The 18,828-nt window shown below is 40.8% G+C and overlaps 1 protein-coding gene across 1 annotated transcript in view; it reads left to right on the top strand.

The window, feature by feature from the left end:
- Window positions 1-18,828, top strand: part of OSBPL3 (oxysterol binding protein like 3) — a 184,537-nt gene that overhangs the window by 131,064 nt on the left and 34,645 nt on the right. The window contains exons 12-15 of the mRNA XM_025379596.1: window positions 689-796; window positions 7,112-7,246; window positions 8,648-8,741; window positions 14,698-14,948. Coding sequence (XP_025235381.1) covers window positions 689-796; window positions 7,112-7,246; window positions 8,648-8,741; window positions 14,698-14,948 — 588 coding nt within the window. The remainder of the gene's footprint in view (window positions 1-688; window positions 797-7,111; window positions 7,247-8,647; window positions 8,742-14,697; window positions 14,949-18,828) is intronic.

The following is an 18,828-nucleotide window of genomic DNA, read 5'->3' on the forward strand; positions in this document are numbered from 1 at the left end:
CTGTGAGCCTCCCAGGTTCAAGCAATTCTCCCACCTCAGCCTCCCCAGTAGCTGGGACTGCAGGCATGCGCCACTACGCCCAGCTAATTTTTGTATGTTTTGGTAGAGATGGGGTTTCACCATGTTGGCCAGGCTGTTCTCGAACTCCCGACCTCAAGTAATCTGCCTGCCTCCACCTCCCAAAGTGCTGGGATTACAAGTGTGAGCCACCATGCCCGGCCTCCAGCACACTTTCTAATATCTGATTCAATGGGTATGATAATTAAGTAACATTGAAATATGTCCAATCATAAGGGGTGGGGACAGCGTATTCTTCAAAGCTGATAGAAGCCTGGATTCCTTAGGAAGGGATTTGACCAAAGAGACTCCAGACCACCGGTCTTAACAGAAGCTGACAGTGTCTGTGACTTCCCTCTCTGTCACGCTTACCAACCCTCCTTCCATGTCTGGAATGAGAAAAGAGAAGGAGCATCATTTCCAGAACCTCCAGTTTGTCATCTCCCAGGCATCTCAGAACCAGTATCCTCTTGGAGAGCATTCAAGGAAAAAGTCCAGAAAGTGTGCTCTCAGACCACATCACCTGGAATTTCATCAAGCTCTTAGAGATTGCTCCTGCAGGGCCCACTGCTGTGCTTTTCTGAAACATCCCCATTTATTAACAGAGCCCCACTATTTTAACATGTTCCAGGCCCTAGCACAAAACACAGATCTTAAAGAACGCTTACGCAGAATCCATGCCGAGTCTCTGCTCCTCGACTCCCCCGCTGTTGCCAAGTCGGGTGACAATCTGGCAGAGGTGGGTAGGTTTCTCGTCTGGTAATGTCTCCTCAGCTGCCACCCGCTCCTGTGATACCATCTGTCCAGTTGCACGGCCTCCCTGCTTCCCCTCGTGGGTGCTGTTCACCTCTCTGCCCTCCTCCTCTGGGTGCTGGCCGCAGCTGGCTCATGGACTGGGGTCTCGGGCTCAAACGCTTTCTTGAGCGTATGCTGCTAATTGCATATTTAAACTGCTCCCTACCCCTGAACTCTTCTTTCTTTTGTATTTCTTCACCCTGTTTTGCTCCTAAATGTCACTCCTTTCACTAAGTGGTACTGGAGTGGGAACTATAGAGAGGGAAACATTTTCTCTTGTTACTACTGAAGAAACCTACATTACTCTGACCTGCAGTATCTTGGTTCCCTGCCAGCCTCCTCCCCCTCTAGCCCTTTCTCTGTGGCTGTTCCCATCTCCCTTTTCTGCAATTTTATTTTTCTTTTATAGAATGCGGCTGTACACTCTGAGGGAAAAAAATACTTCATTACAATTAAAGTGTCTCTTGGTCAGTTAAAAGTATGTTAAAAAGTTCTTTCCTCAAGACTAGGGATGTTTATCCAAAATAGTCTTTGCATGTTTAAAATGAGAAATTTCAGAAAAGTACAAGTAGGTTACTCAAAAAATAAGTAGGAAAGAGTAATGAAAATAAAAACTGTTTTAAGCTATTTTTTATATTATATGCCTGCTTCAGATATGCTAAATTTTTATTAAGAAATGAATTAGACTGAGTACACTTAAAATAAAAAATATAAGGCAGGTAATAGACAAGAGGTGTGTGTTTATATAAGTTTTTAAAAGAAGTTTGTAATGTTTAATCATAATCCTTCATCCTTCTTTTCCTGTCCTCAGAAAAAAAACAAACGCCTCACACACCTTCACTCCTTGGGAAGCCATTGTGCTGGGTGGTGAGGCGAGTTGAGGCTGAAGTCAGTCAGTATATGGACTGTAGGGCCCCGGGCAGCGAACCCATTTGGAGACCATATGGTGCCATGTGTGAACAGGCCCATCCGCTCTCATGAGCCTCACCCTCTGTCTGACAGAAGCTCATGGGGCTCTACTACTTCTGAGGCACATGCTAGTGGTTAAGTATGACATTCCTTTATAGAAATGCTACCCCCAAGAGGTCACTTTTCAGATATTTTAGCCCAGACCTAAACTGTCACCTGCAGCATTGAGCACCTAAACATTACTTACGGCGCCTTGACTTTAGGCCTGGGCAGGCCCTCTTTTGAATCTGCACATTTTCTAAAAGCAGGACCCAGTCATGGCCAGGATCAGCCATTACTGACCAGCTGCCACTTACTATGGTATTCTCTGGAGTTTGTGCATGTTTTCAGACAGTTATTTACCTTTTTAATAGTATTATCACAATTTACTTATTGAACAGGTAATTAAATATATAACCTTCATTTATTCTTTTATGAATTTATGCTTGGCATGTCTACTTGGAACTGTTTGTGTTTTGGAAAGGAAACCAAAATCACAAGTCTTTTAAAATACATGTTTTTAAACTATATATTTAAAATGCATATTTTAAAACTGATCTTAAAAGTAACATACCTGAAAGCTGAAATGCTGTACACTGTCCTTGAGAGGTAACAATAACATTCTTCAAACGTATACCTGCCAAAACAGCCTTCTTGAGTCTAGATGCAGTTGTCGTCTGTATCTATTTCCTCTTTCAGAAATTTTCTGTTTCCCTTATTTTTATCCCTTTTATCATGGAGTGACTCAGGCTAACTTTCCCAGCAAAGGTAAAGTTATTGTTGCCTTCAGGACATAAGTAGGAAAGTAAGTGAAAATGGCCTCCCAAACTGAAAACTTGACTCCAGTTAACTTTTTTTCAGTAACTCTGTTACCTCTGATACTCTATTGGGAAATGACAGTCTCCAACAATGGGGTCAGCCCAAGGTGCTCTCTTTTTAGAACTCTCACTTTCTTTGCTCACTTTGTTACCTTTTCTTTAGCCACATATATTACCCATCTTTGGTGCTGGGCCTGGCTAATTGAATTCTAAAATGCCCACCTTTTTAAAAATCAAATTACTCCACAACCTCCAAATTTCTGCTTTATATTCCTGAATGTGAAGATTTAATATTATCAAGTTATCAGTTCACAGATTATTTTAGATTCCAAATGAAAGGGCAAGTGACTTTGGGAGGTAACACCATACTATATCCAATGTCCATTTAAGAGACTAAAAAAGGCCACAACTTTTAAAGAAAAGTCTGGAAGAGAAGGGAACTTAATTCTTTTAATTGTCTGCTTGCTGTATCAGTATGCACTTGAATGCATTACCTCACAGAGTCCTAACCATGACTCTGTGAGGTGGGTGGTGGTGGTTTCATTTGAGAAACAACAGAACTAAAACTCAGAGAGGTTAAATAACTTCCTCCAGACACACAGCTTGTAACAGACAGAGCTGGGATTTAAATTCACATCTAATGAGGCCAAAGCAATTCCTTTCTCAATAGTATACACTGCTAGATAGTGAAGAACAGTATGCCAAGCCAGAAAATAAAATACTCATTGAAGCTCCGGCAGTTAAAATAAGGTGATGATAGGTAAGAATGGGACGGAGTAACTCTCTTAGGCATAAACATTATTTTGTATATAAAAGAAATAAAGATTATGGTTCGAAAAGGCATCAAAAACCAATGGCAAAGAGATGGATTATTTAATAAATTAGGTTGGCACAGCTCAAAGAAGTTTATTACATTATTATTATTAATGACCATTATTTTGGAGTTGCCCAGCCTGACCTTGAACTCTTGGACTCAAGCAATCCTCCTGCCTTGGCCTCCCAAGTAGCTGGGATTATAGGCACTCACCACCCACCATGCCCTGCTCATGCAATTTAAAAAGAAGTTTAAATCTTCATTGCATGCTGAAATGAATCAAAAGCAAATTCAAGTTAAATATAAAAATTCAAACTGAAAAATATTAATGTAAATATCAAACTGCTAGAATAGAGATTTTCTAAATTGGAGTACAATAGAAAAAAATTGCAAAAGAAATGTTGATTAGATCTGACTCTCTTTTAGGAAAAAGTAATGTGTGTCAAAAAAAAAGACAAATAATAGACTGGGAAAAATATTTTCAGTGAAATTGACAGACTGAGATAATGCTAAATCAGTGATAATGTTTTTCATATGTAACCAGTGAACAAATAATATCAAGTAACTTAAAACTTTAATAAGTAAATGGAAAAAGGCCATAATTCTCTGTCTCTCTCTCTGTCTCACACACACACGCACACACACAGAGGGGGAGAGAGAGAGAGAGGGGGAGATAGGTATGGGTTTTCTTTTTTTTCTTTTTCTTTCTTTCTTTTTTTTTTTTTTTACTTATTTTGCAATATTTGTAAATTCACAGGGAAGTACGAAGAAATGCAGAGGGAGGTCCCATGAACCCTTCATCCAGCCTCTCCCTACATTAACATCTCTACAAGCTTGTTTTTTAAAAAGGAGTAACTATTCAGCTTAATGAAAATTAAAACAGATTAGTTCAAACGTTTTCTAAATTATGGTATGTAGTGCCTTTAATATAGAAAAAACAGAGGTTTCCTTACTTGTTGATGTGATTAGGTAATACATATTTTGCCTTAAAGGTTATTAATAATTGTACTTCCAAAACTTGATTCTAAGAAATAACATGATACAAGCAAAGATATATTTACAAACATACTAAACCATTTTTGCAAATCTGTAAACATCCCTGATTTTATTACTCTGTGACACAAATATATAATAAAATATTTATCAATTAAAGTTCATTGTCTCAAAGAATTTTGAATGGTCTGGGAAATGTTCACAATATAATGGTTAGTGAATGAAGCAAACAATATGTAGACTGTCTATCCCAGTTTTTCAAAATAAAATTTGTACACAAATATTTTAATATGAAAATACCAGCAAGTTAATAGGGGCCACATCCACTCTCACATTCATACAATGGGACTTGAAGTGATATTTAGTTGCATTTTTTAATTTTCTGTTTTGAATACCTATTTTTGTTTTCAGAATGCATTTTAATTTTGAAAAAATCTATCTTGCAATGTTGTTTGGGCGAACTTTATAAAATTACATATATAGAGATATGAAAATAGCATGATTATTTCACAAGAAAAATGTGTCAAAATGCTTGTAGTGGTTGTTATAGTGTGAACTGTGAATGTTCCTTTCCCTCCCTTCTCTCTATTTAACTTAGGGGTGTTCAATCTTTTGGCTTCTCTAGGCCACATTGGAAGAAGAAGAATTGTCGTGGGCTACACATTAAGATACACTAACACTAACAATAGCTGATGAGCCAGGAAAAAAATCACAAAAAAATCTCATAATGTTTTAACAAAGTTTACAAATTTGTGTTGGGCCACATTCAAAGCCGTCCTGGGCCGTATGTGGCCCCCGGGCTGTGGGTTGGACATCCTTGGTTTAACTTTTTGTAGTGTAAGCAATAGATAAGCAACCAGTCATGCATTACATATGTGAAAGGAAATTATTGAATTGAACTGACTGGGTTAATATTTTAACAAATGAGGTCCTGAGTTGTTTAAGACACCAAGCTGGAGATTTGGAGCTGCAGCAGTGCTGATGAGTTTTCAGTACATACAGGAAGACACCAGAAAGGGCTAGGGGCTAGGAGTATTATTTTCAGTGTTGGTCAGCCAGGAAATCCTTCGAACCCATCAGTCTAGGAGGAGGAAGATACAGAGAGAGCAGGAATGACTAGTAATAAATTAATGAGTAGAACAAGTAAATAAATCATGAGCATCTCTTGTGACAGGAGCACACAGAAGACACAGGACAATTCTGTTGTTTGAGTGAGTGTTACAGAAGCTGTTGTTCCTTATGATGTTTTCAAACTCGATAGCTTTATGCCTGGCTCTTTTGAGGAGAGAGACCTTTTCCTTGAAGTTAACAGCTATGATACTTACAGATTCTAAAGTGATCTCTTTGTTAGGGTAGAGAAGAGGCTAGGTTTTCAGAAGGCTACATGGGTATTAAAATGGGTAGGATCATTAATACTTTGGGCAGATGCCTTATTTAGGAACGGGATATATATTTCAACAGTTTGTAGATACATATTTACAAACAGAAGCAACCAATTTGTAAAGGGACCACTTGCCTTTTATTACGAAAATCTGCTATGGCCCTCCTGTCGTAGCATCCCCTCCCTATGAGACTGAGGGGTGTGTCCTGAATTCAGACAATTTCTGGGCAAGATATAATCTGCCTTTTCCCCAGATTATTCTGGATGATATGGAAGCAACTCCTTTGTTATCCCAATAAAACATGTGAGTGGTTTTACTACTACCTGTCTACTCTGATTGAAAGAAATTAAATCATCCTGTCCTGAATCTGTTCTTTTTCCTCAAGTGCCACCTCTGTGAAGCCCTCCCCAAACAAAATCTCCCTAATCAGAATCAGTCTCTCCACTTTGCCAGCACTTTGTCTATTCCACAGGCCTGGTCTGATATGTGTTGGATGCATTTTCTCACCACTCATTCAGTCCACAAACGTTGTCTGGTTCATTGTTATATCCTGCCATGACCAGCTCAGGACTTTAGTCCTCCCCAGAGGGTAAGTCCAGACCCAGCAGAGTGGAGAATAGAGGGTCATGTGAGATGAGAAAACAATGATATTCTGTTGTGTTATTTGTACAGAGGCTTATAAAGAGGACTGGGGACTTCCTTTCCTTGCAGAGTCATTGTGGGTGGAAAGAGACAGACAAAGAGAACTTGTATCATTCATCCATGAATAATAAATTATCTGCTACCAGGGTGCTTCTGGACCAAAACACACTGTGTATTTGTCAAGGGACACCTTGACAAAAGCCAAAGCAGCATATTGTTCCTTCAGAGAGCATAGAGGCAGAAGAAAGCAATGTTGCTGTGAACCAGCCATGCAAGGACATGCATTCAGTGCAATGCAGAGGAGATTTTAGTATAAAAAGAAACATCCAGCAGTGGTAGCAAATAAGAGGATATGATTCAGAGAGCATTGGAATTTTTCCCTTTTTAAATGGAACAAAGAGTGACCTGGACAGTTGTTTTTTGCCTTGTGATTTGTTGCATGTGTGTGAGAAGTGATAGTGCCTGTAAGTGAGGTGCCCATATTGGGGGAGAACTTTGTGTTTTGCATGAGGCTCACTTCTCAGAGTTGGAGCTGACCTCTGCTTTGAGTTGCTTATTTGCATGGGCCTGTGACCTTGTGTATTGTGCAGCTAAATCACTTATTTTCTTTCTCTTGAGAATGTTTCTAAATGTATACATTTTTGGTTTTGTTTTTCAAATAGGAAAACTCCCGAGATGAAAACCGAGCTCTAGTTCATCAGCTTTCTAATGAAAGTAGACTCTCCATCACTGACTCCCTTTCCGAGTTTTTTGATGCTCAGGAAGTTCTGTTATCTCCAAGCTCTTCAGAAAATGAGGTTTGAGCAATGTTTACAGTTAGGTGCCTCAAAAATCTCTCTTGTTGCTTTGCTGGTTAATCTGTTCAGTAAACAGTCCATAATCAGAAACACTAAACTCAGTGGCCCTTTTTAGTCATTGTATTCTGAGAGTTCTATCATAACTCATACCCAAAAATGATACTGTATGTGAGAAGAAAAAGTAAAAGTAGAGAGCATTGGATATTTTCTCATTTCTGTAACTTGATGTGTTAAATTTGTTATACTTTTTTTTTTTTTAAACGGAGCCTTGTTCTGTTGCCCAGGCTGAAGTGCAGTGACGCAATCTCAGCTCACTGCAACCTCCGCCTCCCGGGTTCAAGTGATTCTCCAGCCTCAGCCTCCCAAGTAGCTGGGACTACAGGCATGCACCACTGCATCTGGCTAATTTTTGTATTTTTAGTAGAGACTGGGGTTTCACCATGTTGGCCAGGCTGGTCTCAAACTCATACTCCTAACCTCAGGTGATCCGCCTGCCTCAGCCTCCCAAAGTGCTGGGATTACAGGTGTGAGCCACTGTGCTTGGCCTGTTTTTTTATTTTTATTTTTTTGAGACACAGTCTCACTCTGTTAGCCAGGCTGTAGCCAATTTTTGTATTTTTAGTAGAGACGGGCTTCCTCATATTGTCCAGGCTGGCCTCGAACTCCTAGCCTTAAGTGATCCACCCGCCTCAGCCTCTCGAAGTGCTATATTTCTTTTCAAGTACAGGTTAATAATTTTGACTTCTACCTACTTAATAATGTAATATGTCTACTGCAGAGAAGGAAATTAGCTTCCTGTATGTTTCTTAATCATGAAATTTAACCTACATTGATTTATAATATATAATAATTATATTTTTTTCATAATGTGGTTATTGTAATATTGGTTTATAGCATTATTTGTTTTAAATTGATGCATAACAATTATACTTTCCTGAATAGCAGTTATTACTGTATTATAGTTAATATTGCTTTGTGTCAGTGTGTACTAGTAATGTTACCCCTTAAATATAGACATAGTCATCTTGTTTATGTATTAATTCCCATAGAAGATACTTTTTACACAAATAGCTCAAAGACAAATTGTAACTCCTTCTACTCAAACACTAATAAATTCTAAAAATACAGTCAGAATTAATAAGAATCTTTATAATAACAGTCTTGAGCTTGCTTGCTGTTTTTCTTGTGAGAACTAATTCAGAATGTATAAGAATTTTAAGAACAGGTATTTGTTGTGAACACCTCCTTGGCAGATTGGTATATGGACCTTTATGAAAACAGTACCTAAGAGTATTTATAGTGTGGGACTCATCATGTTTGATCATTTGGAGTAAGGGTTTTATGAAAATCTGGCTCTTGTTTATTCTTACTCTAATGAATGTTATTTCTTCTTTCCCATAGATTTCTGATGATGACTCATACGTCAGTGACATAAGTGATAATCTTTCCTTAGATAATCTCAGTAATGATTTAGATAATGAGAGACAGACCTTGGGTAAGATTTACATTATTTAATCTCTGAAATGTTTGGATTTTCATAGAATACTAATATGTTGTATAGTTAACTCTTGAACAATATGGGGGTTCAGGGGTATATGCTGATACCCCACACAGATGAAAATCCATGTATAACTTTTGACTCCCCAAAGATTTAACTACTAACACTCAATTAACACATATTTTGTGTGTTATATGTATTTGAGACTGTACTCTTACAATAAAGTAAGCTAGAGGAAAAAAATGTTATTTAGAAAGTCATTAGGAACAGAAAAGATATTTACAATTCATTAAGGGGATCATCATAAAGGTCATCATCCTGGTCATCTTCATGTTGAGTAGGCTGAGGAGGAGGAAGAAGAGAAGGGGTTGGTCTTGCCTTCTCAGGGGTGGCAGAGGCAGAAGAACACCTGTATACAAGTGGACTGATGCAGTTCAAATCTGTGTTGTTCAAGGGTGAACGGTGTAGAGGACCTGCTACAAGCAAAGAGCTCTAGCAAGTACTATGTAAGAAAACTAAGACATGGACCCCACCCCCTAGGATTTTATAATCTAGGAGAGGAGACAGCACCCACATGTGAAAGATGTATTAATTCAAATAAATTTGTCTGCTTGTACAAATTTTTATTTTTATAAAGTGAGTGTATGCCAATTATATGAATATAAAAAACGTAACAGATGCTTTTTTTTTTTTTGAGACGGAGTCTCGCTCTGTCACCCAGGCTGGAGAGTATAATGGCACGATCTTGGCTCACTGCAACCTCTGCCTCCCGGGTTAAAGTGATTCTTCTGCCTCAGCCTCCGGAGTAACTGGAGAATACAGGCACGCACCACCATACCTAGCTAATTTTTGTATTTTTTGGTGGAGATGAGGTTTTACCATGTTACCCAGGCTGGTCCCGAACTGCTGACCTCAAGTGATCTGCTTGCCTTGGCCTCCCAGACTGCTGGGATTACAGGCGTGAGTCACCGTGCCTGGCCCAGATATCCCTTTTGCAGTCTAATGTTCTCTCTGTGGACATGTTAGAATATGATTTTTTTGCCCTTAGATATCAGGGAGGTTTTATAATTTAGGAATGTGATAGGACTTATATAATAAAAGATATTATCCAAGTCGTCATTTAGCTTCAGATTCTTCAAAACAACACATTTGAAAGTAACAAATGGCTACCTCTTGGACGGACCCCTCAGGGTATCCTAAGATGACCCTTTATTACTGCTTGATTCCAAGAAGGGAAATGATGGGCAGGAAAGATATTTCATAATGCTAGTTTGAACTGTGGAATATCTGGAGTGTCTGGCTAGCCCCCTAAACAGCTCTGATTTAGGACTTCAGTAAGCAGACTGGCCTGTTGAGGAAGGTGCCCTTAAAAAGAATCTGCCCACCTGGACAGTTCCCTGCGTGGGTCCTTGTAGCATCAAACACTTACCAGTGTTGGTACTCAGTTTGCCTTGGAGTCTCTAGGTTTGTCTGCACTATGCATTGGATACTCAAAGCACCACCTATTTTCATATCTACACGGAGGAGAGGGACCATGCCAGGCACCTTTTTGATATTTCAGCGTTCTTCAATTCATTGTGTATGTGTGAACTGATGAATTGTTATCTGAATACTTAAGAGCCACCTTTTGGGGGACTGCAGTATAGGGGAAGAAAGCAGGTAGTTTTACCATGCTTTGGAAGAGTATCCTTTCAGTATCACACCTGCTAGAAGTGAGATGCTCATCATGGTTGGTGTTTTGTTTGAAATGTTTCTTGGGAGATGAACCCCTTAGTGGAAAAGTCTAAGAACCAGTGGGTTGGAAGAAGAAGGCCAAAAACACCAGAGCAAATTTGTGTGCTACTTATTTTTCTAGAAAAACAAGGAGGCAAGTTGGAAGAGAAATGAAGAAACATTGCTCCCTTGGCAAACAGCACGCACACTAAAGTGGTGCTCCCACCGTAGATGAGGAGGATTGACAAATGTGGAAGCCCTCCATTTCTTTGAGTCTTATAGAGAGGGAGCCACAGGGAGTACAGAGTTAATGGAGTGTTCAGAGGTCAAAGATAAAGAGAGGACGTGGTTCAGAACCTAAGACCACAGCTATGCTGTGTTGACACCAGCCAGGAAAAGCTTAGAAGTTAGAGCTGGTTCTGTCGTGCTCTACAGCCATGTTGCTAGAATGCTAACTAACATTGCCTTTTTGTGTGTGTGAAGACAGATTCTCACTCTGTCACCCAGGCTGGAGTGCAGTGGTGCGATCTCGGTTTACTGCAACCTCTGTCTCCCGGGTTCAAGCAATTCTCGTGCCTCAGCATCCCGAGTAGCTAGAATTACAGGCACACACCATCATGCCCAGTTAATTTTTTTGTATTTTAATAGAAATAGGGTTTCACCATGTTGGCCAGGCTGGTCTTGAACTCCTGGCCTCAAGTAATCCACCCGCCTCAGCCTCTGAAATGGCTGGGATTACAGGTGTGAGCCACCATGCCTGGCCTACATTGCCTTTCTTGAACAAGCACTGGGCAAAACCCAGCTTTCTTCTTTGTCAGTGTTTGAATACTGGAAATGTGTGTCCCCCAGTTCTTTACAGACATTCCCAGGGTTTGGGGGAGATTATATTTCTAAGCATCAATACTCTACTGAAAAGATTGGATCCAGAAATAACCTTTACATTTCATAGCATCATTTTGCCTACGTTAGGACCAAGGTCTTGATACACTATTATTGTTTGAGTTTATAGTAAACATGAGATTTTTAGACTATTTCCTATAAATTTCTTCCCCACAATGCTGCTGGGCACATATTAGGATCTGTCTCTATGCTGGGTACTTTGGGGAAGTTAAGTGGTTAAGAATGTGGATTAAGGGACCAGACTTCCTTGGTTAGCCCCAGCTCTGCCACTCAGTGGTTGTGTGTTCTGGGACCAGATACTTACTTCCTCTATGCCTTATTTTCTTCATCTGTGAAATGGGGATAATAATACTGTTTACCACAAGTGGTAGTTACAAAGCATAAGTGGGAATCATGCATGTAAAATGCTTAGAAGACTGCCTGTCACAGAATAAAATGCCAGATACGTGTTAGCTGTTAGTAGTATTGGTGGTTATGATGGTGGTGGAATAACACTCTTTCAAAATTTAGATTAGTGTAATCAAAGAAAATTGAGACTACATGAAAAACTTTTCAAAAATGACTGTAGGCAAGGCACAGTGGCTCACACCTATAATCCCAACACTTTGGGAGGCTGAGGCAGAAGGATTGCTTTAGGCCAGGAGTTTGAGACCAGCCTACGCAACACAGCAAGATCCTATCTCTAAAAAAAGATACAAAAACTAGCCAGGAGTGATGTAGCATGTCTGTAGTCTAAGCTACTCAGGAGACTGACGTGGCACGATTGTTTAGGCCCAGGAGGTCAAGGTTACAGTGAGCTATGATCACACCACTGCACTTCGGCCTGAGTGAGCCTGTTGAGAAGGACCCTATCTCAATAATTAATTAATTAATTTTAAAACTGCCATTTGCAGCTATTTACCTATGTTGTATTTACCCGTATTAAGCAACTAAAACAGGCTGGGCATGGTGGCTCACGCCTGTAATCCCAGGACTTTGGAGGCTGAGGTGGGTGGATCACTTGAGCTCAGGAGTTTGAGATCAGCCTTGGCAACATAGTAAAATCTCGTATCTACAAAAATACAAAAAATTAGCCAGGCATGTTGGCATGCATCTGTGGTCCCAGCTACTTGGGAGGCTGAGGCAGGAAGATTGCTTGAGCTGGTGAGGCAGAGGTTGCAGTGAGTTGAGATTATGCCACTGTACTCCAGCCTGGGCAACAGACCAAAACCCTGTCTCAAAAAACATTTAATTTAATTTTAAAAAAGCAAAACAAATTCAAAAGCTAATTGGATGATTAGATTAACATGAAATGCACAGTGTGGCCCTGTTTTCATGTGTTTCTGTTCATCAGAGCAGCCCCTTTATTCAGTGATTGGCTTTATAATTAGTAAATGTTAAATATGTATGTTTAATAAAATATATATCAATAAAGTATGTTTATTGATATATAAATAAACAAAATGCAAGAGATTTCATTTGAAAATAGGTACAATGGAGGATAGGAAATTCAGTGCATGAAACGAAGGAAAAGATTGATAGGTTGACATACCTAAAATGGGTGTCATTCATCAAAATACTCCATGGAGCAAATTTAAAGGTAAATGCCAAGTGGGGATTAAATTGTAAAACAAATATAAAAACAAAAGAGTATGGTCTTAATACATAAATAGGAAGGCAGGCAATTCAGCAAAGCAAAAGTGCTCGTGAAAGCACTCCAAACCACACAGGAAATCTTTTAAATGTAAGCTAAAACAAGGAGGTTACACCGTCCACCTGACCATCTGACAGAAATTAAAAATGAAAATGACAAGCCTCAAGAGTCCTCAGGAGATGGATGCTCACATCTGCTGCTGATAAATGGGGAAGTTGGGGGCAGCCTTTTTGAAAAGCAGTCTGATTATGTGAATCAAAAGTCCTAACAACATTCAGAGTTACTGACATAGTAATCCCACTTCTTTGTATCCTAAGAAAATAATCAAAGATACAGGCAAAAAATATTTTTACCGTCATTAAAAATGATGTTAAAAGAAAACTCTTAGGTTCCGGGGTACATGTGCAGGTTTGTTATGCAGGTAAACTGCATATCACGGTGGTTTACTCTACAGATTATGTCATCACCAAGGTCATAAGCATAGCACCCAAATAGGTAGGTTTTTGATCCTCACTCTCTATCCACCCTCCACCCACCCTCCACATTCCAGCAGGCCCTGGTGTCTATGGTTCCCTTCTTTATTCATGTGAACCAACGTTTAAAACCCCTTAACAAGTGAGAACATGCATTTGGTTTTCTCTTCCTGTGTTAGTTTGCTTAGGATAACGGCCTCCAGCTCCATCTATGTTGCTGCAAAGAATATGATCCCATTCTTTTTTATGGCTGCACAATATTCCATGATGTATATGTACCACATTTTCTTTACCTAGTCTACTGTTGATGGACATTGAAACTGATTCCATGTCTTTGCTGTTGGGAATAGTGCTGTGATGAACATACACGTGCATGTGTCTTTATGGTAGAACAATATATGTTCCTTTGGGTGTATAGTCGGTAATGGGATTGCTGAGTTGAATGGCAGTTCTGTTTTAAGTTCTTTGAGAAATCGCCAAACTGCTTTCCACAATGACTGAGCTAACTTACATTCCCACCAGTAGCGTATAAGTGTTCCCTTTTCTCTGCAACCTCACCAGCATGTTATTTTTTGACTTTTTAATAATTGCCATTCTGACTGATATGAGATGATATTTCATTGTGGTTTTGATTTGCATTTCCCTAATGATTAGTGATATTGAGCAAAAACTGATGTTTTAGAAAAATTTTAAATAATATGGAAAAATACTCTGTTAGCTGAACAAGCAGAATATAAAATATGCTTACAGTATGAACAACACAGATGGAGAAAACATGAAATGAAGATACTCTAATATATAAATGGCTGCTATTTTGGGATGGTGGAGCAATGAAATGACCATTATTTCCTGTATTACTTTCCTGTAATAAACACAATTATTTTACCAGAATTTAAAGTGATTTTTTAAAAACTTTACAAGTTTTGATAAACAGTAAGCAGCTATAGGCATAGAAATCCAATTTCCAGTTTTATTCTAAGTGTGTATGGGCTACGAGGAACTAGATTTTGAGGAGCAATTCAAGGTCTTCCCTGTGAATAAAGTCGATGGGTTTTAGTGTGTGTCAGTTTGAGTATTTAATTGCTCAGAATTCTTTTGCCGATTTTCATACTCTGGACAACTGAGTTTAATAGTAACATTGAGTACTTGCTAGGTAAGGTTTTTTTCGTGGATTAAAAATAATAGAATAAAATGAAAAGCTTTATAGAGACAACCAGGCCTCTTTCCCTTTCAGGGCCTGTCCTTGAAAGTGGTGGGGAAGCGAAGTCCCGGAGAAGAACGTGCCTGCCAGCACCTTGCCCGAGCAGCAGTAACATCAGCCTGTGGAACATCCTGAGGAACAACATCGGGAAGGACCTGTCCAAGGTGGCCATGCCGGTGGAACTGAACGAGCCCCTGAACACACTGCAGAGGCTCTGCGAAGAGCTGGAGTACAGCGAGCTCCTGGACAAGGCCGCGCAGATTCCCAGCCCCCTGGAAAGAATGGTGAGGAGTCAGCCTTCCCTTGTCACTGTCCAGCCTCAATCCCCGAGCCACGAGGCCATTCACGGGGCCCATCAGAGAGACAGCCCCTGTTCCCTCCGGTTTCATTTTGATTGTTCTATAGACAGGTTCATTACTCAGAGCTGTCTGGCTTCCTCCGCCTGGCTGTTACCAGTCACCTTGTCAGGATTTGGAGGCAGGGTTGGGGTGCTTCTCTATGGCACTCGGTGCCTGGGGTAGTTCTGTTCTGTGGGTTCGTGCTTCCTCTTTCTCCAGAAGCCTTCTAGCTGATTATTCCAATGTGCCCGGCTGGAAAACATGTCTTTAGGGCTGTCTGCATGTTTATTTTTACTTCCCTGGGTGGACAGAATTTAATTTCTCGAGCTGTTTTTCTCATCCAGTGTAAGTTTCCCCTGAGAATGTTTGTTTTTATTTCTGGAACTGTCCCATCGGCTCCTCGGTTTTTGGAAAATAAAGTTCACTAGAGGAGGTTTTCACATCAGAAATATTCTTTTTTTCTCTCTCCCTCTTATTTTATAGAGTACTTAAAAAAAAATCTTAGAAAAGCCCATCTTCTCTACTCGGCATCAGCTCCAGTCACAGCATGCTGGCTTTTAAAAGGGCTTCTAAGTATTTCTCATCTTTCCCCCATCTCATGGGTAGGGAGATTGGGAATGGAGTACTCAAAGGGCAAGACTTGGGCAGATCAGCCTTCTCTATGACTGTGACTGACTTTGTTCTTGAACGTGGGTGTCTGTACCTCTTTTTGCTTCTTCATATTCAGTGCCCTTAGAGCAGTAAGGTCATTGTCTCTACGGGATGCTGGGACATCAGTGTCCCCCAAATGCAGAGTCTGTCTCCTGGGTGTTTGCCAGTTGGCTACATTGGAATTGGAGTGCCCCCTCGGCTTCACAGACCTAGCCCTGCCGACACCCCCCATTGATGGAGGATGCTATTCTTTTCTACATTCTAAGCATTCTGCAGTCTTAGCGCTTATTAAAACATTATTACTTCTATGATTTGAAGATTAAGGGGAAATCTTACCTGCTGTCTGAGAGGGATATCCCATCGTCATTCTGCCCAGTCTCCAGGGCCTCCCCTATCAAAGAGACTTCCTTTTTTTGAGTCAGGGTCTTTGTCGCCCAGGCTGGATTACAGTGGTGCAGTCCTACCTCACTGCAACCTGGAACTCCTAGGCCCAAGCAACCCTCCTGCCCTGGCGCCCAAAGTGCCGGGATTACAGGCATGAGTCACTGTACTTGGCCCAAAAGACTTTCTTTCTTGTTACTGATAATCAGGGTAGGAGACAAAAACAAGCCGTATTTTTTAAACTGTTCTTGGTTACTTGTCCCCAGATAATTTTTGCTGAATAAAAGGAAGGCAAAGCTTCTAGAAATAGCTTCTAAGGCAAGTGTTAAAAGTCAGCATTTGTGGGCAGCTCTTTTCTTTAAAGGAAATGATTGGCTTTGAGGGTGAAAGTTTCTTAAAGATGTTTCATCCTGTGGCAATTTAGAGACCCTTAGGATATTCAGATGATTGATTGGTGTAATTGCCCTTGAGCAGAGGTTTGAGGAGAGGCTTCTCATCCCCAGCATAACCACTAAGCAGGAGTCTTATTGCATGGGTTTTGTTTACTAACCTGCAGGTCTGCTTATGCCCCTGCCTGGACTCTCGCTCGTGCTGCCAACCCATAGGGAGAGTGCTTCCTTCTGCCTCCCCTTCGGTCTCTCTTCCCCACAGCATCATGCATGGCACTAGGTTCTTTCATCGGTTGTGTTCTATTTTACATGGTGAAGGTGACTAAGGGTTGATTCAGCATTCCATACACGGTGTGGCTGTACTGTTTCACAGGTTACCAATGTGGAGAAGCAGGGAGAGGAACACACACCCAGGTTTCAAGAACGCAGGCAGTCACAAGTAGGACTGACTTGAGTGTAGTTGATTTTTTCTTCTTTTTTTTTTGAGACAGAGTCTCTCTCTGTCACCAGGCTGGAGTGCAGTGGCACAATCTCGGCTCACTGCAGCCTCTACCTCCCAGATTCAAGTAATTCTCCTACCTAAGCCTCCTGAGTAGCTGGGATTACAGGTGCGTGCCACCACATCCGGCTTGTTTTTGTATCTTTAGTAGTGATGGGTTTTTTTTTTTGAGACTGAGTCTGGCTCTGTCACCCAGGCTGGAGCGCAGTGGCTGGATCTCAGCTCACTGCAAGCTCCGCCTCCCGGGTTTACCCCATTCTCCTGCCTCAGCCTCCGGAGTAGCTGAGACCACAGGCGCCCGCCACCTCGCCTGGCTAGTTTTTTGTATTTTTTAGTAGAGACGGGGTTTCACTGTGTTAGCCAGGATGGTCTCAATCTCCTGACCTAGTGATCCACCCGTCTCGGTCTCCCAAAGTGCTGGGATTACAGGCTTGAGCCACCGTGCCTGGCCAGTAGTGATGGGTTTCACCATGTTGGTTAGGCTGGTCTCGAACTCCTGACCTCATGATCCACCCACCTTGGCCTCCCAAAGTGCTGGGATTATAGGTGTGAGCCACCGTTCCCGGCCTTTTTTTTTTTTTGAGACAGGGTCTTGCTCTGTTACCCAGGCTGGAGTGAGTGCAGTGGTGCAGTCACGGCTCACTGTAGCCTCGACCTCCTGGGCTCAATCAATCCTCCCACTTCTGCCTCCCAAGTAGCTGGGACCACAAGCATGTGCCACCACACCCAGCTACATCTGTTGTATCTTTTCTGTAGAGAAGAGGTTTCGCCATGTTGTCCAGACTGGTCTTGAGCTCCTGGACTCAAGCGGATCTGCCTGCCTTGGTCTCCCAAAGTGCTGGGATTACAGGCATGAGTCACTGCACCCAGCCAAGTATAGCTGATTTTTATAAGCCATCCAGCTGCTCTAGAGAATTCTATAGCATGAGGTGGTGAGGTGGCCCCTATTATAGGCAGCACCAAAAATTTAGCAGAAGGTTATAAAGGAAGGTTATGTGACTAGTGAGCATTTATGAAAGGCACTCAGCTCTTCTTCAGTATAAGAAACTGCATGAAATGTGCTGGGAAGAAGAAATCTTGAGATTGTTACTAGCCGACATTAGAAAGGAAAATTTGCCATCACTGCTTAGGCTTAACTGTTTTCACACACATGGAAAAAAAGACAAAGAAGGTAATGTGCCTCCCTGGTGCCCTGACGGGGAACCGCTGCAGATGCCAAGACCTCACAGTGAGGGCCACCCAGAGACTTTGTTCACTTCGTGTTCACGTAAAGTTTTTCTTCCTTCCGCTCTTTATTTATTTATTTTTTTTTTATGTTTCACTTTTCCTCCCAAAAAAGCAGAACTTTAAAGTCACTATATCCTGTGGCTTGTTTCCCAGGCTTAGGAAATGACTCAGATTTTCTTTGGTCAAAATGAATGTTTTGGTTTCTATAATATCCCATTTTGAATGGTTAAATTTATGATGCTGATTCCTGAGTTTTGGAGGGATGTTTTAACACTCCTTTTTTAATAGTCTTTCCCCACTCTACCCCTAAAGCCTTAGCATCTTATCAAGATCCTCAGATACTGTCAGGCTTAAAAGTACTGGCCTCAGCTTACCAGTTTCCAGAAACAGTGTAGTCCAGTTTAGAAATGTCATCGTCTTGATAGCATCTCCTAACTTTTAGACATCAAGATAAACGGACAGCTTGAAAACATTGGATTAATTTGTTTGGGGGCCCAAATAAACATTATTTAAACCTACAATTTTAAACCTATGTTGGTTTGGTTGTTTTTAAACAACCAAAGACAAATCTTTGGCTTTCTGAAAGAAAATCAGAGAGGTTTTATTTTGTTAAGTTCTTTGTGAACAATAAAGCTCTTGGTGACACAGAAGTGACAACGTTCTTTTCTCTTGTCCTTAG

The sequence above is a fragment of the Theropithecus gelada genome, chromosome 3 (assembly GCF_003255815.1).
Source record: "Theropithecus gelada isolate Dixy chromosome 3, Tgel_1.0, whole genome shotgun sequence".
Taxonomy (NCBI): domain Eukaryota; kingdom Metazoa; phylum Chordata; class Mammalia; order Primates; family Cercopithecidae; genus Theropithecus; species Theropithecus gelada.